Consider the following 27,854-nt stretch of genomic DNA (forward strand, 5'->3'; position numbering starts at 1 on the left):
TGGAGGGAACTAGCCCCACCATTTCTATCCGAGGCCCCACACCTGGCAGGGGCACAGACCTAGGGCCTCCCTGCCTTGCCCAGGGGCTCAGTGAGTCCGGCAGTCCCACTAGTGCAAGCAGGATGTATACTCATACAACAATGAGCAGGACAGTCATCCCAGTGTCTAGATGGCTTCTGGGCAGTACTCACCTCAGTAAACAGTTGTATGCGCTACCGTGGGAAAGCTTCTGTCCTAATGAACGTGTCAGTGTTTACTGTTGCTTCTGTTTATCTAGCAACAGGATGTGAACCGGGATTGAAGCAGGAGCGTTACCAGTCTGTTGTGATGCTGATTGTTGGAAACTGGTGTCATAAACGAGTTACAAACTATCAGAAGGCAGAGGGACAGATAAATCTCTCTGTGTACACAGGAGTCTATTGAAGTCAGTGAGTCTGTGGACAGTGAATTCAATGGAGGCAGGATTTCCCCTGTGATGTTTGGTGTAGCTGTGACAGACTTATCTGGAAAGTCTAAAGCAGGGCTGAGGAACCTAAGGCCCGGTGGCCAGATGCAGCCCCCGGCTTGCCTGGATCTGGTCCCAGTGGCTCAGGGCTTCCCCCATCATTGGGGAGCCCGTGCTGGTGCTCCAGATTCCCCTTGCCGTTTCCCCATAGGGCTGGAACACACAAAATCTGCTACGGGCTCCCCAAGGCTCTGGTGTGTGAGGGGAATGTGGGGAGTGTCTTATTCTTCTGTCAGGGAGCCACGTCAATGAGAGTTGAGGTGGGGCGTTCTTTTTGCTTCTTTCTTGCGTGCAGCCCCCGAGTGATTTCTCTGTGGGTCAGCAGCCCCCAACCCAAAAAAGTTTTCCCAACCCTGAAGGCATAGTCTGATATATTATTATTTGCGCTGGTTCGTGTTTTTCCTCCACGTGATCTTGCAATTGGGAGCTCCAGGTACCTGGTACCCCTTCCTGGAGCATGGAGCTGGGCCCCCTCACTGTGCCCAGGGAGTGGCAAGTCTACTGGTTCCCCTGCTCATAGAACTCTCTTTTGTGAGTTACAGCGTGCTCAAGGCACTATTTGGAGCAGCTGCTTACATTTTACACACGTGTCATTCATATGGCTCTGAAGAAGAGTCAGAAGTTTATATATATTCACCGTGTAAGTTGGCTTTTTAATCAAATGGTGCCCAGATGTTCTTTGCAAACTCCCATGCATGAGTTTTTACGCTTGCTTTATTATTTGGCTTTGTTCACTGAAAATCAGCATCACACAAATCTCAACTCTCACTCACCAGTGAACATGCACTGTGTTTAACTCCTGATGAGGAAGCAGCATTTCTACTTTAAGCCCCTAACGCTTTTTTTCAGAAAAATTACTCTTAGTGCTAAAATTTAAGATTACATTCTGAACCCAAAGAGAGACTGTTTTAAAGTAAAACTTCATTTGACGATGATTGAGTTTTCCCACAGATGAAAAGCATTTGATCCCCAAGTGCTAAAATATAAAAACAAAAAACAAACCGTGTGGCGCACAAAAAAAAAGAAGTTATTTTTATTTATTTTATTGCCAAAAAGCAAATACAAATACAAAAAAAAACCTCTCAAAAGACGTACATAAAGAGATAGGATTAAGAAACAAAGTTCTGTGTATGGAAATCTCACTGGAACATAGTGAAGGTTTCTTGTCTTTGCGCTTGGCATAATTTAAATCTCTAGGTTACAGTCTGGCTCCACTGAATTCAATACCAAAACTCCCCTTGTCTTTCAATAGAGCCAGACTTTCCCCCACTATATTCTGAAACTTTGGCTACACTACAAGATTTGCCACAAGAGCCTATGCAAATGAAGCACGGATTAGCATTTACCCATGCTTCATTTGCATACTCTTTCGGTCCATTTTTGCGCTAGAGGTTTTTGTGCAATACGGCCATGGCCACACTGCCTGTTTTTGAGCAAAAACCCCTAGCGCAAAAACAGACCGAAAGAGAGTATGCAAATGAAGCACGAGAAAATGCTAATCTGCGCTTCATTTGCATAGGCTCTTGCGGTAAAAGTCACAGTATCGCCTTAACACAAGACAAGTGGGATGACTAGTGATGAAAAAACCACCTTTGGCCATTTTGGTCAAAAGTTGATTATTTGTTGAAAACCAAAACTAATTCTACTCATGCAACCAATTCTACTCAATTCTTCGCAAACCATCCATGTAGCCACACCCTAACAGGAACAACAGAAAAAGAGAAAAACAGTCTGACCTATGGTCACTTTCATTTCCAAAATGTGACACGTGACAATATGGCTTTAAACACTCTCGCGCTAGCTTGAGACTTTAGAGTCAGACTTGGGAAAGGGATGTTCCCACCCACCACTCCTTCCCCCTTCACTGGGTGCAGCATGCTTCTGCCACCCCATTGGCCCTTGCACCCACTCACCTGTTTCACTGGCCACCTGGCCTTCTCTGACTCCCACTCCCCACTGACCTATCTGAGAGCCAAGAAGACCCATATCCTGCAGGGGAAAGAGGGGGCAGAGTAAGGGAACCCAGCTTCAACAATTAAAATCTATGAGGCACGTGACCCTTCATGCCCCACACACATATATCACTTATGCCTGAGCAGGAAGGGAGACCCTTGGGGCTTTTCTCCCAGATGGGGGGAGAACCTGACCATGCCTAGTTACTTGCACTGGGAGGCGTCAGCACAGGTCTCTCTTCCTTACCGGGGACCCTGTGCTCTGCAGGCCTTACGTCTCTCTGGATGGGGGGAAGAAAAAGCAAATCAAATGCCCCAATGCCTTGGAGGTACCCCCTTGCTAGGACTCCCTAAAGATGTGGGAGGAGTCCACAGTTCTGCCAACAATACCCCTGCATAAAGGTTCTGAGAAATCTCTCTGCCTGGGCTTAATCTGCACAGCTTACATTGGGAGCTCACTGCATTCTCTGTAGGGTTGGAGTGCAGATCTCTTAGCTGTGCCTCTAGGAGTCCAACAGTCTTACGGCAATACTGCTCCTCGCCTATCTGTCTGCAGTGTCCTTCCTACCTTGCATGATTGAGGGGGCTGAAGGGGCAGGGCTAGCCTTGACACTCAGGGTCTCTGGCAAGCTTTCTCATTAGTGTGGGCTATATACACCCCCCAACACAGGGAGTACCCGCAATGCGGCCCCCTACTTCCTCGCCATTCCTCAAGCCAGGTTCAGAGAGTGCTAAGGAGGAGGGAATCGTACACCACTCTGGACACACAGGAGAACATGTGGCTTCATATGAGCTTCACTGTGTTTGGCTTTCACTGGCAAGATGAAGCAAACTCAGCAAAAAAGGCAGACGGACTGGGCATGGAGGCTGGAACTAACCTCTTGCTTCCCATAGGTAAAGGCTGGGGATGGGGGAGGAGGTGAGAGGTAGTGTGAGGGGAAGCCGTCACTGTTGCTGCCGGTGCTGTCCTTCCTCCACCTTTCCTGAACGAATACAAAAAGCTTCAAGATTTTCCTCCCACCCCATGGCCCAGCAGCTGGGATGCAGTTTGACAGAAGGGTCCCACTCAATTGCAGTGAGGCAAACACAGTCTTCACACAGAACCCCGCTGTGCTCTCCCAGGGTGATTCAAACTGCGGATGGAGTCCCGCGCTCTGCCTAGACGTTCTTGCTTTTGGCCTCAAATACCTTGAGAGCGCTGGGAACATTCTTGCTTCTTTGAAACTTAGCAGTGAAAAAATCATAAAGCCAGAGTGGAAAATAGCAAAATATGCAAACAGAGAGGTAAGCGTGTTTGCCTGGAGTGTATGAACCACGTGGACTCGTTGCCAATAAAGCATGGAGAATGTCATCTAATACTGGGGAGAGGTCAGAGGCACAATTAACTGACATGTTCAGAAGGACATTTTTCAGTGCTTCAATGTAGTCTTCACCGTAGTCTTTCTTTAGCTCTGGTGTGAGATTCTCCAGAAGATGGTTTTTCTTCTGAGCCCACAACTCAGGTGTGCCGGTAATGGCTGCAATAACAAACTCAAGTTTATGAGTATCTGGGCTTTGGACATTAACTTCACAGTCATAAGAACATAAGAACGGCCATACTGGGTCAGACCAAAGGTCCATCTAGCCAGTATACTGTCTTCCGACAGTGGCCAATGCCTGATCACCCAGAAGGAATGAGCAGAAACAGGTAATCATCCATTTGATGATCCCTCTCCTGTAATCCATTTCCAGACAGGCTAGGGACACCATTCCTACCCATTTTGGCTAATGAGTATTGATGGACTTGTCCTCCATGAATTTATCTAGTTCTTTCTTGAAACGTGTTAAAGTCCGGGGCTGTGTCTAGACTGCACCCCTTTTGCGGAAAAGGGATGCAGATTAGACACAGCACAATTGCAAATTCAGTGGGGATTTAAATCTCCCCCGCTTCATTTGCATGAACATGGCTGCTGCTTTCTTCCGGCTCGGGGCTTTGCCGGCAAAAAGCGCCAGTCTAGACGGGATCTTTCGGAAAATAAAGCCTTTTCTGAAAGATCCCTTATTCCTGATTTTAAGAGGAATAAGGGATCTTTCAGAAAAGGCTTTATTTTTCGAAAGATCCCCGTCTAGACTGGCGCTTTTTGCCGGCAAAGCCCCAAGCCGGAAAAAAGCAGCAGCCATGTTCATACAAATGAAGCGGGGGAGATTTAAATCCCCGCTTCATTTGCAATTGCATTGTGTCTAATCTGCATCCCTTTTCTGCAAAAGGTGTGAAGTCTAGATACAGCCCTAGTCTTCACAGCATCCTCTGGCAAGGAGTTCCACAGGTTGACTGTGTGTGGTGTGAAGAAGAACTTCCTTTTGTTTGTTTTAGACTTGCTACCTATTCATTTCATTTGGTGACCCCTAGTTCTTATGTTCTGGGAACAGGTAAATAAATTTTCCTTATTCACTTTCTCCATTCCTGTCATGATTTTTAGACCTCTATCATTTCCCCTCTTAGTCTCCTGTTTCCTAAGCTGAAAAGTCCCAGTCTTTTTAATCTCTCTGCATATGGCACCTGTTCCAAGCCCCCAGTCATGTTTGTTGCCCTCTTCTGAACCTTTTCCAATGCCGATATCTTTTTTGAGATGAGGCAACCACATCTGTAAGCAGTATTTAAGATATGGGCATACAATGAATTTATATAGAGGCAAGAAGATATTCTCTGTCTTATTCTCTATCCCTTTAAAAAAAAAACACAGTTCAACGTAAGTAAATACATTGGGTCTTTTTTTCCTCCCTATTGTTGTTCTGAACATCTACAGTGTATGAAACACTTTCATTCTTTGCAGAGTGGCCAACAGACATGCTGGGACCCAGGGCAAGGTGGAAGGGGGGCAGCTCCACACTCCAGCGAGGGGCGTGGCCTCAGGCAGAAGGAGCAGAGCTGGGGCAGCCAGCCCGCCTGGAGCAGACCGTGTCCGTCCCTGCCTCCAGCCCTCACAGCCTCCCAGAGCGTGACATGCAGCGCTCTGATAGTGATTTAAAGGGCCCAGGGCTCCAGCTGCCACCACTCCGGATGTAGCAGTGGTGGCGGCTAGGAGCCCAGGACCATACGTGGGGGGGGGGGGGGGGGTGAAGGGTGCAAATGCACCATCCTGGCATGGTCCCCCAAGTAAGTGTGCTCCGGTCGGCCAGGGGAAGACAGAGGCAACGCACTGCCCGAGCCTTCCTCCCTCAAGCTCTACCTGGCCGGGGCAAGGCTGGGTCTGATTTCCCCTTTCTCCCCAAGAGCAAGGCCAGGGGGTGGACTGGGCCTCGCTTCGGGGCGGGGGGCAGAAATCAGCCCCAGGCTTCCTCTGGCCAGCCAGAGCACACTTACTTGAGGGACCATGGGGGGTGCGTTAGCAGCTTTGCTGTCTACGTTTACAAAAAAGAGCACCCCCACACACGCACACACACAGAGAAATTCCTGTGTACGGGCCTGGAGCCCCAGATCCTTTTAAATATCGAGGCCCTGGGGCAACTGCCCCTCCCCCCACACCTATCGCTAGGCCTAATTGTTTGATATTAAGACTGAGGGTTTTCAAAATATCAAAACTTATTGCTAGCACAGGACAGGACAGCCTACTGCAAAGTGTGGGTTGAGGGATTTCACTCCTTTTTGTCTTTGCTTCCAAACTGGTACTTTGCTAACCTAAGGCATATATAAATAAAGCGGAATAGCCAGGAAATTTTAGACCTCTGCCCCTTCAGAAAAGCGTTCTCAATCAGGCCATTCCAAGTTATTTTACATGGAATATATTTAATGGGCGTTTATAACCACAGACAATTCTGTTTGCTTTTTAATGTCTTTGAAAACACAATTTTTAGTGCTAATAAAAGATTCTGGAGACAGAGCACTGGAAGTTCATTTTCCGTTTTCCTCACCAGAACTAAACACATCCACAGAGACAGGGAATGCAGGCTTTAGGATGTAAGGGTATGTCTACACTACCACCCTAGTTCGAACTAGGGTGGCTAATGTAGTCATACGAACTTGCAAATGAAGCCCGGGATTTGAATTTCCCGGGCTTCATTTGCATGTTGCCGGGAGCCGCCATTTTTAAATGTCCGCTAGTGCGGACTCCGTGCCCGCGGCTACACGCGGCACGAACTAGATAGTTCGGACTAGGCTTCCTATTCCGAACTATCTGTGCGCCTCATGGAGGCTATGTCTACACTACACTTCTTTTTTGGGTACCTTTTTCCAATTGTTTTTTTGGAAGTGGCTTTTCCGAGATTTGGCCAAATTTTGGAAAAAACCTTCTCTTTCGGAAGAGCCTTTCCTCCTCGTGAAAAGAGGTTTACAGGTCTTCCAAAAGCACGCGTCTGCTCTTCCGCAAAAAATGTCAGAAGAGCAGACACATTCCCTGGATGCAGCGGAATTTTTCTGGGATACCGGAGGTATCCAGGAAAAACTCTGTAGTGTAGACATAGCCTTAAGGGTATGTCTACACTACACAGTTAATTCGAACTAACAGCGGTTAGTTCGAGTTAACTTTAATAGGGGCTACACATACAAACCGCTAGTTTGAATTTAAATCGAACTAGCGGAGCACTTAATTCGAACTAGGTAAACCTCATTCTACGAGGAGTAACGCCTAGTTCGAATTAAGTAGTTCGAATTAAGGGCTGTGTAGCCACTTAATTGGAACTAGTTGGAGGCTAGCCCTCCCCAGGGTGCCCTGGTGGCCACTCTGGGCCAAACCAGGGAAACTCTTCTGCCCCCCTCCCGGCCCCGGAGCCTTTAAAGGGGCACGGTCTGGCTACGGTGCTTGTGCCAGGTGCAAGCCTGCCATCACCCAGCCAGCAGACCCTGCACCTGGCACAGCATGAGTCAGCCACTCGCTGCCACCCAGCTCTCTGCCTCTTCCCAGGACCAGGCTGGCGGCTCCCAGGAGCCTGCCCAGGGCCACAAGAGGCGGGTGCCCGCCTGGTCTAGTGCAGAGATCGTGGACCTCATCGAGGTTTGGGGGGAGGCCTCCAACAACCACAATCTCCGCACTAGGCACAGGAAAGTGGCCGACTAAGGCAGGATACCTGCCAGCCTGGCCACCAAAGGCCACATGCGAACCCAGGAGCAGGTTTACATGAAAATCAAGTTGGTCCAGTGAGACCCTCGACCCTGAGCCCTGAGCTTAGAACATAAGAACATAAGAATGGCCGTACTGGGTCAGACCAAAGGTCCATCTAGCCCAGTAGCCTGTCTGCTGACAGCAGCCAGCACCAGGTACCCCGGAGAGGATGGACCGAAGACAATGACCAAGCGATTTGTCCCGTGCCGTCCATCTCCAGCCTTCCACAAACAGAAGCCAGGGACACCGTTCCTACCCCCTGGCTAATAGCACTCCATGGACCCAACTCGAATTAAATTAGTTCGAATTAGAGCTGTAGTGTAGACATACCCTAACATGGTGGAGGGAACAAAAAATTTAGCGTTGTAAGGGCTTTTGGAATGTGGGTGGAAGGGATTAAAAAGGTAGAAAGGCATAGTAAAAATGAGTAGCACCTTGAAGCAATGCAAGATATTAAAGAACCAGACCACTCATTACACAGGAAAACAGTTTGATAAAGAGGATTAGAGAAGGATGGATGTTCTTAATTACTTCTTGTGGCTTCCTGAATCAAGTCAGACCCACACTAGAAATCTGCTTTTTCGTTTTAGTAAGGCAGACAAAACCAAAAAGGAGAAACGACTGCCTCCCGCATCGGGAATGGCTGACAAACACATAGGCTTTGCCTATACTTGTATGTTTAAACCCACAGCCGCCTTAGTGCTTCAGTGCACACAATGACAGAGTGGTCATAGCACCAGGCAGGGGTCAGGTCCCTGGCATTCACCAGGGTGGCAGCAGCTGTGGAAAGCAAAAAGCTCTGCCATGTCCCAGCCAGGTCACTCCACTTCATCCCGGTGGAGGAAGCAAAGTGCCCCAACCCTAGCCCCAGCCTGGATCGCTTTGGGGGGCAAGCTGAGTCTGGATCTCTCTGCTTCCCGCCACATCGCTGAAGCAGAGTGACCCAGCTGGGAGATTGCAACGGAGCAGAGCAGGCTGCTGGGTTACTCCAGGTCCTGACACTGCAGTGAGTGGGGGGAACCCCTGCTTCTCCCCGCATCAGGACCCTCCAGTAATCCCTCACCTCTCTCAGGGAGGGGGACTTCAGGGAAGGCATGAAATGGGAGCAGGAGAGGGCGGAGCAGGGGCAGGAAGAAGCAGTGTGGGGCTAGAGTGAGGGGTGGGGCTTTGAGGGACGGGAAGGAGCAGGGGCATTAAGAAGCAGTGTGGGGATGGAGTGAGAGGTGGGGTTTGGGGGCCGGGAGGGGAGAGCAGGGGCAGGAAGAGGCAGAGCAGGGGATGAGCTTGGGGGAGGGTTGCCTGGGGGCAGGCCTCCTCAGCATTGTAGGTAATTACCTCCATGAGGGGAATAGCTAACAGCACTGGGAGCCTGTTTACACTGCCACTTCACATCGCTGTAACTGGCTGTGCTTGGGGAGGGGGTGTTTTTTCACACCCCTAAGTGAGAACGTGACAGGGCAATAAAGTAGCAGGGTGGACAAGCCCCTAAGACATGCCACTACTAGTCATTCAGTACGTTCTGTTCCTCGGGAAAGGCAAAGAAAGGGATTCAGTCCTTCCTTGATAAAGATCATTATAGGTTGGTTGCTTGGAATCAATAAATCCCTCACTACCTTTGTAGGGGGGAGGTTGGTTGGAGGATTTTAAATTCCCTTAAGAAAGCTGGCACTTACTTTGAGTAACGGAAGTAAAGGAGAGGAAGTAACGGTGGCTGCTGAGAATCAACCATGATTTTCACTTGAGAATGCTGGTCGATAGGGAGCAATCCAATGGAAGGACAACTCCTGAAAAGTCAAATACCTACATGTTCTGAAGCCCGTCGGATGAACTGCAGCGACTTTAACTCCCCATTGGGTGAGCTCCTGCCTCATGACTCCAGAAAACATGGAGAGGGCTGCTTTCGATGAGCCATACGCAGCAAACCGTGCCAACGGAATGCATCCTAGGAGCAACATAAACATGACCACGTTTGAATCCAGTGCTTTCTGGGCTACGTTAGCTCCATAATGAAAAAGAATGATCCAAAATTACACCGCTCTCACTGAGGGTCCAGGCAAGATGTCCAGGGGCTCATTTGTTTCTGGCCCCCCAAAAATCCTAAAATGGCAGTCGCACCAAGCAACTGCAGCCACAGTCACACCTGGCCACCTGTCACCTTTCAACATTGGACTGCATTTTGGAATGCAAGGCCGAGAGAATCACAATGGCTGCTGTGTTCAGAAAGGGAAATCAGGCAGGCAACATTGTAGAGTGTTAATAATTAAGGGGCAGGGTTTTATTCTGCTGTTTTTTTAAAAGGGTGAATAAAGGCAGTGGCTTTGAAGTCACTGTCATGCAGATCAGCCACGAATGACACAGTCTCAGTTCCAGCTGTAGGCCATGTCGATGCTACAGAATTGTGTCGACTTAATTTATGTCGGCGTTCAGTTACCACAGTTATTAAATCACAGATGTGTCAAGTAGGGTTGCTAGATGGTTTCAACAAAATTTCTACCCAATTTCTTACTGCAGTGGCCAAAGACATGTGTTAACTGCAAATAAAAGCAGAGAGTCTTTGTTTTAAAGACAGTCTAGTCAACTCCTGTCTTCTGTGAACTGACATTACCTCCTTCTTTCTTGAATCAAAGCATTCCTTTCCTTCAAGGTCAGAGTTAACGCTAGTTGGAGTGGACTCTTTCCCCACCAAGACACATAATGAGATTCTTCCAGCTGTTCTGGAAGGCTACGTCTACACTGTTTTTTTATGGAAGAGACAATGCAAATGAAGTGCTTATTAGCATTTTCTTGCTCTTCATTTGCATAGTCTCTTCCAATCATTTTTGCGCAAAAACAAGCAGTGTGGACATGTCCGTTGTGTGCAAAAAAAGCTCATACAGATTTTCTCTCCTTTATCAATGAGAGAGGTGGTGGTTCCCCCTCCTTCCAACAGTAACAATCACTTGATAATAAACAAGCCAATACTGCAATCCTTTAACTTGTCTTCATCAAACCAGACTCTTCTGGAAGCTTGGGATCCTGCATCTAAGAGTCCTAACACCTCTACTGACTGCCAGCTCCTATTGTTGCTCCTGTTTCCAGGAGAACATACATTTAGGTGATCACCCACTTTAGAACAGTTGGTTTTAAAATGCTCAATGAACTGTTCCCTTCACTTTTCCTTCACTTCCCTCAAAATTCTAAGGTTTCATATGTAAGAAAACACGACCTGAAAACAAACCTACCTTCACGCAGAAATATTGACTTTTTTCATTAGTTTGCTGAGGGAGTATATACATCTTAGGTAACTGAGGGTATGACTACACTACCCCCCTAGTTCGAACTAGTGGGGTAATGTATGCATACCGAACTTGCTAATGAAGCCCGGGATTTGAATTTCCCGGGCTTCATTAGCATAAAGCCGGCGCCGCCATTTTTAAAAGCCGGCTAGTGCGAACCCCGTCCGCGCGGCTACACACGGCACGGACTAGATAGTTCGGATTAGGCTTCCACCTCGTGGAACGAGGTGTACAGATAGTTCCGATTAGGAAGCCTAATCCGAACTATCTAGTCCGTGCCGCGTGTAGCCGCGCGGCACGGGGTTCGCACTAGCCGGCTTTTAAAAATGGCGGCGCCGGCTTTATGCTAATGAAGCCCGGGAAATTCAAATCCCGGGCTTCATTAGCAAGTTCGGTATGCATACATTACCCCACTAGTTCGAACTAGGGGGGTAGTGTAGACATACCCTCAGTTAGGATGCACAAGAGGATGAAATCATAGAATCATAGAATACTAGAAATGGAAGGGCCCTCAAGAGCAGGATTCCCTCTAAGCTGCGGGGCAGCACAATATCACGGGTGATTAATCAGCCCCACCCAGTCGGAGGCTCGGGGCTCAGTACAAGGAGCTGACTGACTAAACTGTGCTACCACACAGTTTAGAGGGAACGTGGCTCGAGAGGTCATCACATCCAGTCCCCTGCCCTCACAGCAGGACGAAGCACCAACTTAGTGCTCAGATGTCTATCTAACCCACTCTTAAATATCTCCAGTGGAGATTCCACGATCTCCGAAGGCAATTTATTCCAGTATTTAACCACCTTGACAATTATGAAGTTTTTCCTTGTGTCCAACCTAAACCTCCCTTGCTGCAATGTAAGCCCATTGCTTCTTGTTCTATCATCAGAAGTCAAGGAGAAAAATTTTTCTCCCTCCTGGCAAAATTCTCATTGACTTAATAGAGCCAGGCTGTCACCCAGAATATGGGCAGCTGAGTTTGCTCAGACTGGAGTCCATGCGTATTTGCCATTTACTTCAGGGGGAGCCAGCCAGTCGAAATACAGATCCTTTGTCATGTCATGTCTCCAAATTTATGCCAGCGCATTTAAAATTTGCATAAGCCAATAGTAATTGCTCAAATTAGTGAAGGGGACGATAACCCTGATGTGGATTTCCAAGTCTATATTCACAAATGTGGAAAAGGTCAGAGGAGGGGGATAAAAATAGATCCCTCAAAGGGAACTGAAATCTTTCTGATTTAAAAAAAATAATTCAGGCCTTAAATTGTTAACAGACTATTCTGCATGAGCAGACTTCAACACAGTTATAGACAGAAACCCTCTGAATAGACACTTACCAGTTACGTGGCATTTGGGGACCATCGCAATCCTGCAGTCCAATTGCTCGTCCTTAGGACTACAGCAGGCCTCTCAGAGTTCTCCATCACGTAAATACACCCTCTCTCAGAATTCTGTCTGTGTGGACACTCAGGCTATGTCTAGACTACAAACTTGTATCGGAAAAAGGTACGCAAATTGCACTCCACAATTTGCCTACCTTTTTCTGATACTTTTAAATCTCGGCTTGACAAAGCCCTGGCTGGGTTGATTTAGTTGATATGGGTCCTGCCTTGGGCAGGGGGCTGGACTTGACGCCCTCCTGAGTTCTCTTCCAGCTCTATAGTTCTATGATTCTATAAGAGGCTTTTCCAAAATTTGTCCTATCTACACTGGGCCAAATTTTGGAAAAACCTTCTCTTTCAGAAGAGCCCTTCTTCCTCATAGAATGAGGAAGATAGGGTTCCTGAAAGAGCGCATCTGCTCTGCTGCAAAAAAAGCAGAAGAGAAGATGTGTTCCCTGGACACAGCAGAGTTTTTCTGGGATACCTCTGGGATCCCACAAAAACTCCGCAGTCTAGACATACCCTCAGAGTCTAACTGTTCAGTGGCATGCAAGTGAAAGCCAACAGATACAAAAACTCTCCATAGGACATGCTTACTCCTTATTTAATATAGATCTAGACAAAATCATCAATACCCCAATACACGTTTCCCTGCCTCAGTTTCCTGATCACTCTGGTTCTTAGCGTTCACACTTCTACAGTTCGTTGGGCCAAGTCCTCTCAGATGCCCAGGATCTTTCCTCTACATAATCATGGCACTGCTTTCCATTTCTAGGTCAGCTAGCTTTCTCTGAGCATGCGGGTCCCATAGTTAGACAGGAAAACACCCATTATGAAAATTTGTCCCTCCCTTCTGCTCAAAACTTCTGGGGTGCTTTGCTCTGTGTGTCCCTCAAGTTTCTATGTGCCGTGGGGTGCTAGAACAATTTTAGGGGTGCTGTGAGTCATTGATCCAAATTGTAAACCCTCTATATAATGGAAAAGCAATTCAAGCCAGGGGTTGCTGCCATACCCCCCATGCTCCTGGTTCCAGACCTATTTTTGTATCCCTGCCAACACTTGGTTGTTCTCCTGCTGGGGATTTTCTACCTATCACATCCAGATCGAGGCATGCTAGATTAATATATTAGTTTCTATGGAATAAGAATTAATTCCTCTAGAACTCCACAGTTTTTATCCCTATAAAACTATTCTTCTTCAAGGGCTGGTTATGGGAGGCAGTCACAGGACAAGTCATTGAGGCTATAGATAATCAAATAATAAGCAACTATGGACTTCGTAGAATTATCAGAGATAAACTGGCCCACACCTTGCTCAGTATTTACTTCAGGTACATTATAAATCATTATTGGTACAGCATGCTCCACTTGGAACATTAGTTTAACTCACCTGCCATACTGGAGATATTAATGAGCCTTCCTTTGGATTTCCGAAGTAATGGTAGGAACATTTTGGTGACCTCTACAGGCCCAAAGAAATTCACCTCCATACACTGCTTGTACATGCTCATGGGTAGTAGCTCACCATCTCCAGGAAACCCCAGGACTCCTGCGTTGTTAACCACACCCCATAAACCTGAAGAAGAGAACATAAGAACAGCCATACTGGGTCAGGCCCATCCTGACCAATATCCTGTCTTCCAACAGTGGCCAATGCCAAATGCCCCAGAGAGAGTGAACAGAACAGGGAATCATCAAGTGATCCCTCTGCTGTCACCCATTCCCAGCCTCTGATAAACAGAGGCTAGAGACACCATTCGTACCCATCCTGGCTAATAAGTATTGATGGATCTAACCTCCATGAATTTATCTATTAAAGGGAAATGTACGTTACTGTTCTGGAGTCCCAGCCAAAGAAGGTAAGCAAATATAGTGTCTCTAAAAAGAAGAATGCTTGTTAAAATGCCAGCTTCTAGTCTGGATGGCCCAACCCAGAACAAAGTTAGGAAGCTGGGCAATTTTAGATACACATTGCTTTCCTCCTGTTGACTCACTTGCTTCTGTTAGCTGGCACACTGCTGCCATTTGCCAAGGATCTTGTTTTTGGAGTGCTCTATAAAGCAAAAGTTTCATCCAGATAGCACCATAAATATCCTGACTGGTCATAGGCACAGAAAGGGGAAATGCAGAACACAAATTCCCACACCCAGAAGGACACATTTGCAAACAAACATTGCTGCATTGGAAGCTCCTTGCAAGCAGGTATGTAAAATGTCAGCCATACCTGTGTTCTGCACCATCTCTGAAATTTGTAGATAGGCTTCTTTAATTTGTTCTGAGCTAGTTATATCCATCTGCAGGACACAAAGTCTCTGGGAACAGCTCCTTTTTAATTTTTCAGCTCCAGGTCCGTTTTTATTCAGGACACCAGCAAACACAACAAATCCTAAGTTATCAAGGTACTTCGCCAATTCATGTCCGATGCCGGAATCGCTTCCTGATAGCACCACAATCAGAAAAAAATTAGGCAAAATTAAATGTGAAAACATCTTCCTAAACAGAACTGTGAAAATGTTTGTTGTTGTTGTTCTTTGAGCGGTTTTTTGGTTCACTGACTGTTATGGGAAAATAATTGTTGAGAGTCAATCTGATTTTTTCTTTTACTTTTCATTCAACCAGTAAGTTAACAAACATCTGTCTTGGTCAAAAGAAACATTTTGTTCAATCAAAAAAAGAGACATTTGGTTTTGTTTCAGGTTTTTTTAAATCCTTCAAAATAAAATTAGCATACAATTTGAAGTAAATTTCAAAATGAAATATTATATATTGGGCTTTTATTATTGTTGTTTGTTTTGGGGAAAAAACAATGACTTTGGCACAAATTACTTTTGGGTTAACTTAAATCTGTGCGGTTTTGGGGGGGGAAAAAGACAAGAAACTTTCCCCCAGCTCTTCCTCATCTATTAAGAATGATTCCTAGGAAAACCATGAACACATCCAAGAGCTGGCCGGGTATCAGATCTTTATAAAGCAGACTCTTTGTGGACCACTAGAAGGATACATCTACACAGCAGGGTTAAACTCAAAATAAGCTACGCAACTTGAGCTATGCTAATTGCAGAGCATAAGTTGAAATAGCTTATTTCAAATTCTGGCACGTTTACACAGCACTTATTTCAAGATAGAGCACTCTTCCCCCAATTTCCCTTAATCCCCGTACAATGAGGGTTACAGGAGTCGAAGTAAGCAGTCTTCCAGCTTGACAATATTTCAACATTTTGACTAAATAACTGCTTGTGTGTAGACGCAAACCAATAACTGCTTGTGTGTAGACGCAAACCAATAACTGCTTGTGTGTAGATAAGGACATCCATTATTCCAAAATAATGCTGCTGTATAGACGTACCCAAACTTCTAAACAGTTACCAAATTTGGAATGCAACTTCCTCTGCTCCTTACTTACAGCAAGGTCAGAGTTTTGGTGTGCCAGTTCATCAGTAAGTAGCCCCACTTCCCCAAATACCTTGCCCTCCATCCTGGCCGTTGGCCACAGTGATGGGGGAGGATCCAGAGGAGGGAGACAACAGGACCCTGGCAGGAGCGGCCCTAGATGAGCTACCGGCAACTTGTGCCCTAGGCAAAATGCGCGATTGGCGCCCCCACCTCCAAAGCCCTCAACGGCCATTTATCTTGGCACCCTAGGTGACCACCTAGTTCACCTGTATTGATGGGCCACCACTGGACCCTGGAGGGCTGGGGAAGTTTGGGGGGGTGTAACTCTCGGCCCCCGGAGCCAAGGCCCCGCACTCCATGCGGCCAATCAGCTGGCGCCGGGAGTCCGGCGCGGTGCGGCGGCACAGGCAGAGGAGCCGGGGGAAACCGGCGCGGCCAGTGCGCATGCACAGGGTGGCCCGGGTGATAGCCGGCGGGCACTAGGACCTCGGGGCGGCGGGGCGGCCAACGGAGGGGCGGGCCGGACGCCGAGCGGGAAATTCAAAAGGGCGGTGGGAGGAACAGGTGGGGGGGAGGACTGGGGAGAGCAGGGGACTTTCTGCTCTCAGCCTCCTCCGCAGGGCACGCCAGAGACTCCACAGGAGGCAGTGCGGCACCCAGAGCCCGAATCCCAGCACCCAAGGCGGACAGCCGGACCAGGGAGGAGCAGGACGGGACGGTGCGGTCCCGGGACGGCAGCGGTCGCCGGGCGGACAGTTGGGGGCCGGGGGCCCGGCGATCCTGGGGACGACTGGAGTGGACGGTGGAGTAGCGAGCTCGGTGGGAGCCAACTGCAGAGAGAGGACTGTGGGAGCGGCGAGGTAGAGGCTGGGAACAGGGGCAGCTCAGGACCCATTGCAGCCCGGGCTCGCCAACTGGGGGTGCCCCAGGACCCCTGAACGACCGACCTGGTTACAGGGGGAGACAACAGGCCTTTGGTGGGCTGGGGGAGGGGAGTCCTGCAAGAGGAAGATAACAGGCCCTTGGCAGGCAGGGGGATCAACTGGTCTCTGGCCTCCAGCCTCCTGCACCCCCACCCACATCCCCAAGGCCCTGCCCTGAAGGAACCCGACAATGCTGGGTAAGTCTGCTACTACAATGTCAGTAGGCCTGGCAGAATTCACATTTTATTTTTTTTAACAGTTTTCATGGATAACAGCTGTTCATTTCCGAGCATTTTTTTAGATTTAAGAATCTGTACAAAAATTTCACAGTTGCAGGAAATTATGTGACTCAGACAATTACTTAATGACTGTGTACATCGAGATGCAGCAAACTAAACCTTTATAACCATTCAAATATAAACTGTCAACATCACATGGAAATATACCAAATCAAAGATCCTTAAATCAAACCCTACATTCTCAAACAGCATGCTTTGTACTTCACCTAACTGCAAATTTTGATTACTGATGAAAATATTCTTTGCTAGTTTGTGTTTGTGCTATAGAATTGATGTTTAGTGACATTGAAGGTATGTCTAGACTGCACTCTAAAATCGAAATAAGATATTTCGATTTTATTTCAAAATAGGCTATTTCGAAATTTGGCGTGTCTACACAGTGCCAAATTTCGAAATAAAGTGCTATTTCGAGACATCCCTTATTTCTCGTGGAATGAGGTTTACAGGGATGTCAAAATAATGCATCCATTATTTCAAAAATTTTATTTCAAAATAGAGGACGCGATCCTTGGACGTGTATCCCTTGGTATCCCGAAATAGCCTTGCAGTCTAGACGTACCTTTACTGATAAAAACAATCTAATCATTCCAAGACTAAGTTTAAGGAAGTTAGGTACAGCTATAAGGGAAGCATCTGTGGGAACTTGGAGACTGCCTATGCAAACCTAGTCTTTATGCATCCAAGGAAGCTTAGCTGAGAGACTGAGGGTATGTCTACACAAATTATGTTGATTTTATTTAAGTCAGCATTGAGCCTCTGGTTTAAGCAAGTCAATTCTGCATGCTCCCACGATGTACATTCGGTCAGCGGAGCACATCCTCACTAGCAGGGCTTGCATTGACTTGTGGAGTGATGCACTGTGGGTAGCTATCCCACAGTGCGTGGCACGGATTGGAATGTTGGCATGAGCTTGCAATACCTCGTTTTCACTGGTGTCTATGTATACATGGTGTTAGACTCCCATAAATTCACTTACCTCTGCCATTCCTTGAAATCAATAGCAAACAATCCAAGCCTTGTTCGTGCCTTTTTAAACTAAACCTGAGTTAAGCATGGAGACACTATAGCCCGGCAAGCATGGATCCTTCTCAGCTGTACACTGTTCTTGCAAGCATTGTAACTCCCTCGCATCATATCCTGTGGTATTTGCAGAAGGAGCCACCAGGCAGAACAATGTGATGACCTGCAAACAGCCATGCTGGTAGCCAGGGACAGGAGCACTTTGCAGATGTTGGCAATAGTCACGCACCTTGACAGGGTGGAACGTGACTTTTGGGAAACATGCACTGACTGGCGGGACTGCAGAGTCACACAGCTATGGGATGAGGATCAGTGGTAGCAGAACTTTCAAATGAGTAAGACCACTTTCATGTAACAGTGCAATAAGCTTTCCCCAGCCATACCGAACTGAGACCTGTGCTGACAATTGAGAAGTGAGTAGCAATATCTCTATCTACAACCTCAGACTGTTACCAGCCAGTGGGAAATCAATTTGTAGTGGGTAAATCTCCCATGTGGGCTGCTGTGATCCAACAGACTTCTGCTAAGAAGGTTAGTGACTCTGAAAAATGGGCAGGACATAGTAGATAGATGTGCCATGATAGGGTTACCTAACTTCAGTGGGGCAATAACCAGAACATATATCTCTATCTTGGCACCAGACCACTGTGCCAAAGAGTACATAAATCACAAGGAGTATTTCTTAATCATGTTTACAAGTGCTAGTGGATCACAAGGGTAGTTTCACCAACATCAGCATGGGATGACTGATAAAGCTTCACGATGTGCACATCTTTAGGAACTCCGGTCCGTTCAGAAATCCTCAAGAAGGAACTTTCTTTTCAGAAAGCAAAATTACTTTTGGTGATGTTAAAATACCAATCATTATCCTTCAGGACCCATCCTACTCTTTGCTCTTGTGGTTCATGAAGCAGGTCCAGGCAACCTGCACTGCCGTAAGGAGCAGTTCAGCCATAGGCTGAACCAGTGCAGAATCATGGTGGAATGTGCCTTTGGACATTTAAAAGCATGCTGACGCTGTTTGCTTTGTAAGTTAGAAAGCAAGATTCCTGTTGTCTGTTGCTGTTTGCTGTGTTCTGCATAATATCTGTGAAACTAAAGGAGAAAAGTTTCCAGTGGTGTGAGGGGTTGAAGTAGGTTGCCTGGCAGACAATTTTGAACAGCCATATACCAAGCCAATAAGAAGAGACTATCGAGGAGCATTGCATCTTCATGAGGTTCGAAAACCAGTTTAATCAATGACCCACTTATTGGTGTTGTTCCTTACCAAGCTGCCTCCTTGATTGCATGTACTGCCCTGTAAACTAAACCCCTGCTAACCACAGTGTGCTGACTGAATAAAGAGCCTTTTATTCTCAAACCATTAATTGTATTATGGTCATAAACACTGATGAGAATCAGCAAAGAAAAGTAAAGCTAACCTGGGGCTAAGAGGCTCATAAAACTGTGGGGTGGGGGGAAAAACAAGGACGGGCTGCTTACAGTTGCACTGCAATCACAATCAAAGATGATGAATTGGCGTCTTCTGTTCCTTGTATCCGCCCCCATAAGTGAGTACAAAGGATACCAAAGCTTCCCCCACCCCACATTCAAAAATATCTGGGAAAGGAGGAGGATGTGGAACTTGTTGATGAGGATAGTAGGTTCAGAATAGGGTATAGCAGGACTCTAGCATCCAGCTGTCTTTTCTGAACCTCAGCCAAACACCTCTTTATATCCGTTTGCTCCCTCATAATCCACACCATCTTGTCCTGCATGACACATTCGTGTTCACTGTCTGCTCTCCTGTCCTCTTGGTCATTGTGAAATGCACCATGCACTGAGCTTGGTCTTGCCAGTCTCAGAGACATTCATTGACCCACTGAACATGCCCTCCTCTATCTTCTTTTTCCACCTTTTAATCTGGGAAGTCTCTGGTCCAGTGTGGAGGATACTCCCATGAACAAAGTTTCAGGGCAAAGAATGCAAAGCACCAGGGCAGCATTGACAGTGTATACATGGTTTGAGGTGAAAGGTTAAATTATATTTTTTTTAAAAGCAGCCGGCAAGCACTTCCCGGCAAGCAACAAACAAGCAAAACCACTGGTTCCTGCAACTATCAGTCTGGTGTCAGAGCCATGATAAGTAAGCCCACAAGGAGAGGATGAAGTCTTTTGCTGCAGTTTTTAATGGTTTCTACCTTAGCACAGCAACATCAAGCCCTGTGTTAAAAAGTTTGCTTGTTTAAAAGAAGCAGAACTGGGTTGGGGTGACAAGGACTGAAACAGGAGGCACGGCCTGGGGTCCTGGGCAATCCCTCCCAAACCCAGACAGGGCACACCAGGGAAAACGTGTTTTTTGATCAGCAAACAGGGGCCGGTTACTTATCAAATTGCTTGCAGCCTCCAGGACTAGCACTTATTAAACTTCCCCCATTTCTCCTAGGTAGCCTTATGCAGTATCACTCCCCTGAGTGTAGCAGAGCAGATGCTGCATGTGTCTGGGTACAGACCCTGTCCGTGTGCTGCAATGTTGCTGGCAGAGTTAACAGCGGAGCAGCGTAGGAAAGTGTCCCAGGGCAGTCCTTCCCAGAAACCTTCTGCAAAGAATTGCAGGCTGACTCCACAAGACGTTCCCCCAGATCTCCATGGACAATTCCTAATCCCACCCCAAGCACATAAGCAGTCTTTTTCGGAGAGCATGCTCGGCGTGGCTAGAGTGGTCGTCACTAACTACTATCCCAGTTTTTTAACTTCAGACTAAACATTACAAATAATTGCATTTGACCTGGACGGTTTGATTGAAAAATGTTTTCTTCACCAGAGGTGCTTTTCCCAGCTTCACACTCCACCACCAACTGCTCCTGTGAAGGGAAAGTTTCCAGTGTTAAAAAGTTTGTGGCCGTCAGGTTAAAGAGATCCTCTGCTTGCCTGCTGTACATTCTCCTCCTCCTCCTCTTCCTGGCCAATAATGTCCTCCTCGTTGTTGCCTAGGAGGTAGCCATGGAGAGTTTTGGCGGAGTAGTGTGGTCAATGCCTAAAATCGCATGCAACTCCTCATAGAACTGGCCTATCTGTGGCTCTGATTCCCCTTCCTGTCCTCTGGTACACTTGCCTAAACTTCTTTATTTTCATCAGGCACTCTTGTGTCCTTGGTGTACTTGTCCCGCATGGCCGGTGAGATTTTAGCATAGATATTTGTATTTCTTCTGCTGGTTCGGAGCTCTGTCTGAACAGACTCTTGTCCCCGCATAGGAATCAGATCCAGTATCTCCTGTGTGCTCCATGCTGGGGCGTGTTCATGGCCCTGGGCATTCATGGTCAGCTGTGCTGGTGAGCTCTCCATGACGATCCAACAGGATATGGATTCAAAATTTCCCAGGGCTTTAATAGGGGAGCGGCTGTTTCCTGTGTACCTGGAAGAAATGCATTTGGTACTGCTCTCCAGAGCGGTAATAACAGAGCCCTCTGGGACACCGCCTAATGGATGATCCCTTCAAATTACACAGCACGATGTCTACACATCCCTATGGCAACACACAGATGTTGACTGAAGTACTATGCCTCTCACAGAGGTGGAATATGGAAGTCGACTTTATACACTCTTTAGGTGGGTGGAAGGAGCTCAGTATTGTGCGTATACACATATGACAACCTAACTTCATAGTGCAGACCAGGCCTCGGGGAGAATGTCTCTCAGACGGTCAGGCTCTGGAGATGATGGCATCTGCTCATTTTGTGCAGGTCGCCTGCACTGTTAGGGTTTGACTCAACACGCTAGAGAAGCAGAATGAAAAAGCCGAATGGCTTCCATGCAAGAGAGCGTTCAGATTGAAATCTTGGTTATAGCAAAGCTTTTCCCTGAAATAAACAAGGCAAACCCTAAGAGATATTTGCCTTTGCAGGTCTTGAAATCTCAGTGGAAACAGACAATCATACAAAGTACTCTGGGGGCTCAAAGAAATCATTCTGCAGAATTACTTTTGAGCCAAGCGAGGTTACGTTATGCAAAATACAATCCGAAACTCTATGAGCTGAAGCCAGCTCCTCCAGGCACGTTCCGCCACCAAACTGAAAAGAGGCAAGAGGTTTCTCAGCCTGCAAGGGAGCCCACCTCTTGATCCATGAGACTCACAAAAACGCTTGTGAAGAAAAACTTCTATCTGTAAAATAGACCAAGTTGTGAGATAAATTCCACATCCCCCTTAACCGCCCACCCCTACTTTAAAAAACACAGACTCTGAGCACTGTGTTCCAGTCTAGGTAGTACCTCTGGGTATGTCTACACTACCACCCTAGATCGAACTAGGGAGGTTAATGTAGTCAATCAAAGTTGCAAATGAAGCCCGGGATTTAAAGATCCCGGGCTTCATTTGCATCTTGCCGGGCGCCGCCATTTTTAAATCCCCGGTAGTTCGGACTCCGTGCCCACGGCTACACGCGGCATGGAGTAGGTAGTTCGAATTAGGCTTTCTAATTTGAACTACCGTTACACCTCTAATTCGAACTACCTACTACCTACTACCGCTACACCTCTAATTCGAACTACCTACTCCGTGCCACGTGTAGCCGCGGGCACGAAGTCTGAACTACCGGGGATTTAAAAATGGTGGTGCCCGGCAAGATGCAAATGAAGCCCAGGTTATTTAAATCCCGGGCTTCATTTGCAACTTCAATTGACTACATTAACCACCCTAGTTCGAACTAGGGTGGTAGTGTAGACATACCCACATTTAGGAAAAACCCTGGGATTGTGTCCAGCAGACGCCCCTTACGTTAATTTGTTTGACTGCTTCTCGCTTGGTGACAGCTGTGTGGCTCCACTCACCATACAAAAGTGGCCTCCAACCTTTTTATGCCCAAGAGCTCTTTCTGAATGTAAGGGCAACCCAAGATCCACTCTGCCCCTTCCCCAAGACCCAGCCCCTTCCCCAAAGCCGCACCCTGCTCACTCCATCCCCCCCCCCTTTCCCTCACTTTCACAGGGCTGGGGCAGGAGGTTGGGGTGCAGAAGCAGGTGCGAGGTGCTGGTTCTGAGATGGGGGTCAGAGCAGGGCAGGTGTTTGACGTACAGGAAGGGGTTCAGGGTGCAGGTGGGAATATTGGGTGCTGGCTCTGAGAGAGGGTTAAGATCTGGGGTGGGGATCAGGGTGCAGGAGGGGGTTTAGAGTGAAAGAAGAAATATGGGGTGCTGGCTCTAAGAGGGGATTCAGGGGGTGAGACAGTGGGTTGGGGTGCAGGAGAGGGTATGGAGGGCTGGCTACAGGAGGGGGTTGGAGGTTGGTGTGTGGCCTCCTGTCAGGCAGCACTTAATGGCCAATGGCTCCCAGTCAGCAGCACAGTGAGGCTGAGGCAGCCTCCGTGTCTGTCCCAGCCCCATGCCTCTCATGGAAGGGGCCAACATGCCCCTCTGGCCCTGCGGGGGGGAGCAAATGGCACCGCATGCTGTCCCTCTCTGCTAGCACCACCCCCTCTGCTCCCATTGGCCACCGTTCACCCTTCCTGGCCAATGTGAGCTGCGGGGGATGGTGCTTGAGGCTGGAGCAGTGCATTGAGACTCCTGTTCCTCCCCCCCTCCACACTCCCGGGCCCATAGGGCCACACTGGCCACTTCTGGGAATGGGCTGGCAGTGTGGGGCCAAGACCAGCAGGAAGCCTGCCTTAGTGACAACCCCGCTCCACCAACAGAGATTATGATCGACCGGGAGACTCCCCAGGATCGACCAGTCGATTGTGATCAACTGGTTGGTGACCGCATGAATGCATTCACCAATCTCTCACCTCTCTAGGAGCTCAATGTATTCACAGGCGGGAGGGGGTTGGAATTGGACGTGCCTTGTTAAGATACTGGCTCCTCCCCTTCCTGCCAAATGGGCCCTCTTGTTTGACCCTTCACCATGCGCGAAGCACTGTCCTCCCTCATCTTTTCAGGGAGATTCCTGGGAAATGGTTCAGGAGGAGCTCAGCTAGAAGGAACTGCGGCCACAGCGGGAGGGGCCATGACACGCTGTAACACTGAGTCTCAGAACTGAATGTGTAAGGAAGAGAGAGATTGTTAAGTCATACCATGCTTCTTTATTATTCTGTTCTGTATGGGGTTTTGTAGTGCGCTCTTCCCATAATGGATTTGTATCCTTCCAGCAGTGCATTAAACAGCATGGCTAGACATCTGCACCCTATGTACTCCAAAGAAGCTCTTGCATACACTGAAATTAAGGACATTACACTAGCAACTGGCTAGTTCATGTAATGGAAATTCATTAGGTAGAGACTCCTGACATCCAAATACACTATGCTGTATGGCTTAGATGTCTTAACACAGGCCTACAAACTAGCACTCCTGGGCCCTAATCCGAGTCATGACATTAACTCTTTCTGTGGCCATGGAAAAGTAATTTAACTTCCTGCCTCAGTTTACTCATGTGTTAAACAAGGCCCATACTCCTTACTTACCAACCTCACTGTGGGGTAATGATACTTAAGCTCTATAAAGCACTGCACAGGGTAAAACTATTATGTGTTGTTGTTGGACCCCGCCCAGCAGTCCTTACTGTTGCAAAAATCCTGAATCAATGGACGTTTTGACTGCAGACCCAAGCATTATTAAAGCACATTCAGCACATCCTTTATGGGTTACATATGTCTCCTAGCCACTAAAACCAAATTGAGCATTGTTCCTGAAATGTGAACACAAAGATTAATTGCAAATTGAGTTAAATGTACCAGTATTCACTGAATGGCCTCATTAGCCAGACTGAAGGAGTTATTTAGCATGCAAATACATTCATTACTGAATCAGCCCCATGAAATCTGTACTTTCCTGAACAGCACCAGAATTTTCCTGACAATTGCTATCTATAGCTCTGACATGCCAGAACAATGCACTCTTGGAATCCCCACTGGGCAAACATGAAAAAGGTTGCAGGTCTCATTAAGGTGAGGTGGGTTTTGTTGAAATAAAATCCCATTTCTGTGCTGAATGCTCCACCTGCCCTCTCCTCTGCCCTGCCTGTTAAGTGAGAACATACAAGACAGAGATCTGTGCTTAACTCCATTTATAGCACAACCTTAAGGAGGGAAAGGGCCAGGGGTTGGTGAAAGCAGACAGGTTTAGCAGTGACAAGGAGTAAATGCAACATTTCATTTACTTGCATCGGATTGGTAGGCCCTTCTCTCACATCCAGCCAATCTACCTCTCTCTCATACAAACCTGATTTGCGGCCAACCCTGCTCCCTTTAAAGTAATAGTTCTGGACATCAATTTTAAGGCCAGAAGGGACCATTACGTCAACTAATCTGACCATAGAATTTCACCCGGCTGCCCCTGTTTGGGGCCCAATGACTTGGGCTTCACTAAAGCATATCTTCCAGAAAGGCATCATCCACTCCTTAACGGAAGCCATCAAGAGCTGGAGAATCTGCCATTAATCTGACCATTAGTATGCTTTACCCTACAAAGGCTGATTGAAGAGGAAAATGTTGCACGTGCCCAACAAATTCATCCCACAAAACATAAAGCTGTCTCTTCCTCAACTATTTCATAGCATCCTCTCAGGCATTTTACAGCATTTGCATCTCTGTCACTCATTTCAGAGAATTGTGGCATGTACTTGGGTCTGGAAGTCCTTCAAGCTATAGAATCTTCAGAAGTCCTTCAAGCTATAGAATCTCTTACGAAGAGAGATAAAAAGACCTGGACTTTTCATCTTAGAAATGAGGAGACTAAGGGGGGATATGATAGAGATCTATAAAATCATGACTGGTGTGGAAAAAGTGAATAAGGAAAAGTTATTTACTTATTCCCATGATATAAGAACTAGGTGTCACCAAATGAAATTAATGGGCAGCAGGTTTAAAACAAACAAAAGGAAGTTTTTCTTCACTCAGCGCTCCGTCGACCTGTGGAACTCCTTGCCAGAGGATGTGGTGAAGACTAGGATTAAAATATGCACAAAGATCACTTCCTCCTCCACGGCAATGCTGCCATCTCCAGAGTGGAATGTGACAAGAGTTTACAGCAAGATTCCACAACAATTTGGGGGGGAAAGGTGAAGAGAAACACAGCATATATCATTAAAACTGAATCTCATCTACATTGGAGAAAGCAACACTGAAATCAATTGGACAGAACTTGCATTTCCACACAAAATTGCTTCAATCACTGGAGCGCCAACAATTGGCATAACTTAACATAGAAATGTGTTGGGGATAAGTCCTGGTTTCAACTGATTACATGCTAGTCAGCAGTAGAACTTCCTTCTAGGTCAAAGAGTACAGGCTGTACTTTTGTTGACTTATAGGCAGGCCCAGTGTGTATGCAAAGGCAACTCTTTAACTAACTGAAGGTGGATGGAACTTGAGTCAATGAAATATAATCAGCTGCAGCACAACTGATTAAGCCACACAATCTGGTGTAGATACCCCCTAAGAAACTGACAGGTTTTTATTAAGAAATGGCAAAATCTAAACATCTTGCAAAAGATATTGAAAGAAAGAAAAGAGAAAAGAAACTCTCCAGAGTCCACAGTGTAAACCTAGAGTATTGCTATGGATAATCAAATTCAGGTTTGTGCGTTCACTCACAATCATGTATTCCCTGTTCACCCACCGCTCACATCCATCCTCATTTCGTACACCACTACAAATGAACCATGACTGGATGCAGCAGATAGAACTTGGCCGAGCTACAAGAATAGACGTGACCTAGCTGCTGATGTTGTTTTATCATTTGTCTTTTTTCATCTCAGTAATAACATTTGCCAATCCAAACTAAATTACTTTCCAAGTTTCTGTATAAACTCTCAGCCAAATAAATCAGCTTTACAACGCAAATTCAATCCACCCTTTCAGGTAGAAAAAGTAGGGGGGGAAGCTAGTAAAGCAAATGAGCAGCAGCAAATTGCTCCAGATAAAACAGTACACTGAAATATTTAAACAACAAAATAAAATCTTTTAGCAAAAAGCAGATGAGAGAGAACATGTCATAGGTAGTTCATACATGAGCAAAACATAGATGAGCACATGATACTTAAGAACTTCCACTGCTAGGAAAATCTCTCATTCATTAATAACTTTGTAAAGATGGACAAATAATGTATAAGTTGGATGTGTATAATATTTTACTGTATTGAATCAGTTTTTTGGATATTCTTTGGTACTAAGTCTTTTTAAATGCATAAGTCAAAAATAATTGTGCACATGTGCATGGTAAAAAAAATATTTCTCCAAAGTAAAACTAAGGCATTGCATTAGGATAAAATGTAAAATGCACCTACTCATTGAAATCTTAGTTCTAAAATATTAAACAATTATAAGGAACATAATATGCATTTCACTAATAAATGTTAAAGAAACTAGCAGTGCATCTTGAAAAACTTATCTTCCATTTTTTTCAAGATAAAAAAGCCATAAATAATCATAATAATAAAATGAGCACAAAGAATGTTTTCCTACATGATTTCAGAACATTTAATAACCTGGAAAAAACACTAGGATAATTAATAAAAAGAAAAAAAAAGACAAGATATTTAGCAAATAACCTTTAAGATTACACAAATTTATATAGCATATCTGTGAAAGGGGCAGATTTGGCTTACCAAACTTTGCATGTTCCCTCTTACCTGTGATCAATACAGCTTTCTTGTCCACAGGTAACATTATTTGAACGGGTAAGTAAATGTAATAGATGAGACATGCCACAGGCAACAGGGTTAAACTTACATAACTTTTCAGTGTGGCAAAACAGAATATTCCCAATAAAAGTAGCAGGAGGAAACCTTGACCAAATATATACTTTTTCTGCACCTGGTTCTTCTTGGCTCTGTAAAAGGTGATTATTCCAAATGCTGCAGTCACACCCAAGCAGAGCAAGATAGAAGGGTCAGCTTTAGAGATGTAAGTGTCCATTTTCCTAGAGAGAAGGCAGATATTCATGCACTAACAGACAACAGCATAGCAAGGTGTTGCTAAAGGCGGAGTGAGTTTTATATGAACTGGGTGAGGGGGTGGGGCAGGGAGAGGAGAATTGTTTTAGGATCTTAAAGTAAGAAAT

General features: G+C 46.4%; 1 protein-coding gene across 1 annotated transcript; it reads right to left on the bottom strand.

Annotated features, from left to right (window-relative positions):
• Positions 1 to 1,523: 1,523 nt before the first annotated feature.
• On the bottom strand, positions 1,524 to 27,854 carry HSD17B2 (hydroxysteroid 17-beta dehydrogenase 2). The gene is made up of 5 exons (XM_006122663.4): positions 27,424 to 27,854; positions 14,415 to 14,627; positions 13,581 to 13,766; positions 9,340 to 9,477; positions 1,524 to 3,974 (listed from the first exon to the last, which is right to left on the bottom strand). The coding sequence occupies exons 1-5, from the start codon at positions 27,734 to 27,736 to the stop codon at positions 3,616 to 3,618; spliced, it is 1,209 nt and encodes a 402-aa protein (XP_006122725.3). The 5' UTR covers positions 27,737 to 27,854; the 3' UTR covers positions 1,524 to 3,615.

Source organism: Pelodiscus sinensis, chromosome 12, assembly GCF_049634645.1.
Source record: "Pelodiscus sinensis isolate JC-2024 chromosome 12, ASM4963464v1, whole genome shotgun sequence".
NCBI classification, from domain to species: domain Eukaryota; kingdom Metazoa; phylum Chordata; order Testudines; family Trionychidae; genus Pelodiscus; species Pelodiscus sinensis.

Coding starts and splice junctions, on each gene's coding strand:
- HSD17B2 (XM_006122663.4), bottom strand. CDS start 27,736: ATGAATATCTGCCTTCTCTCTAGGAAAATGGACACTTACATCTCTAAA. Junction 14,628..27,423: donor GAAAGCTGTATTGATCACAG/GTAAGAGGGAAC, acceptor TGGTGCTATCAG/GAAGCGATTCCGGCATCGGA. Junction 13,767..14,414: donor AGAGATGGTGCAGAACACAG/GTATGGCTGACA, acceptor TCTCTTCTTCAG/GTTTATGGGGTGTGGTTAAC.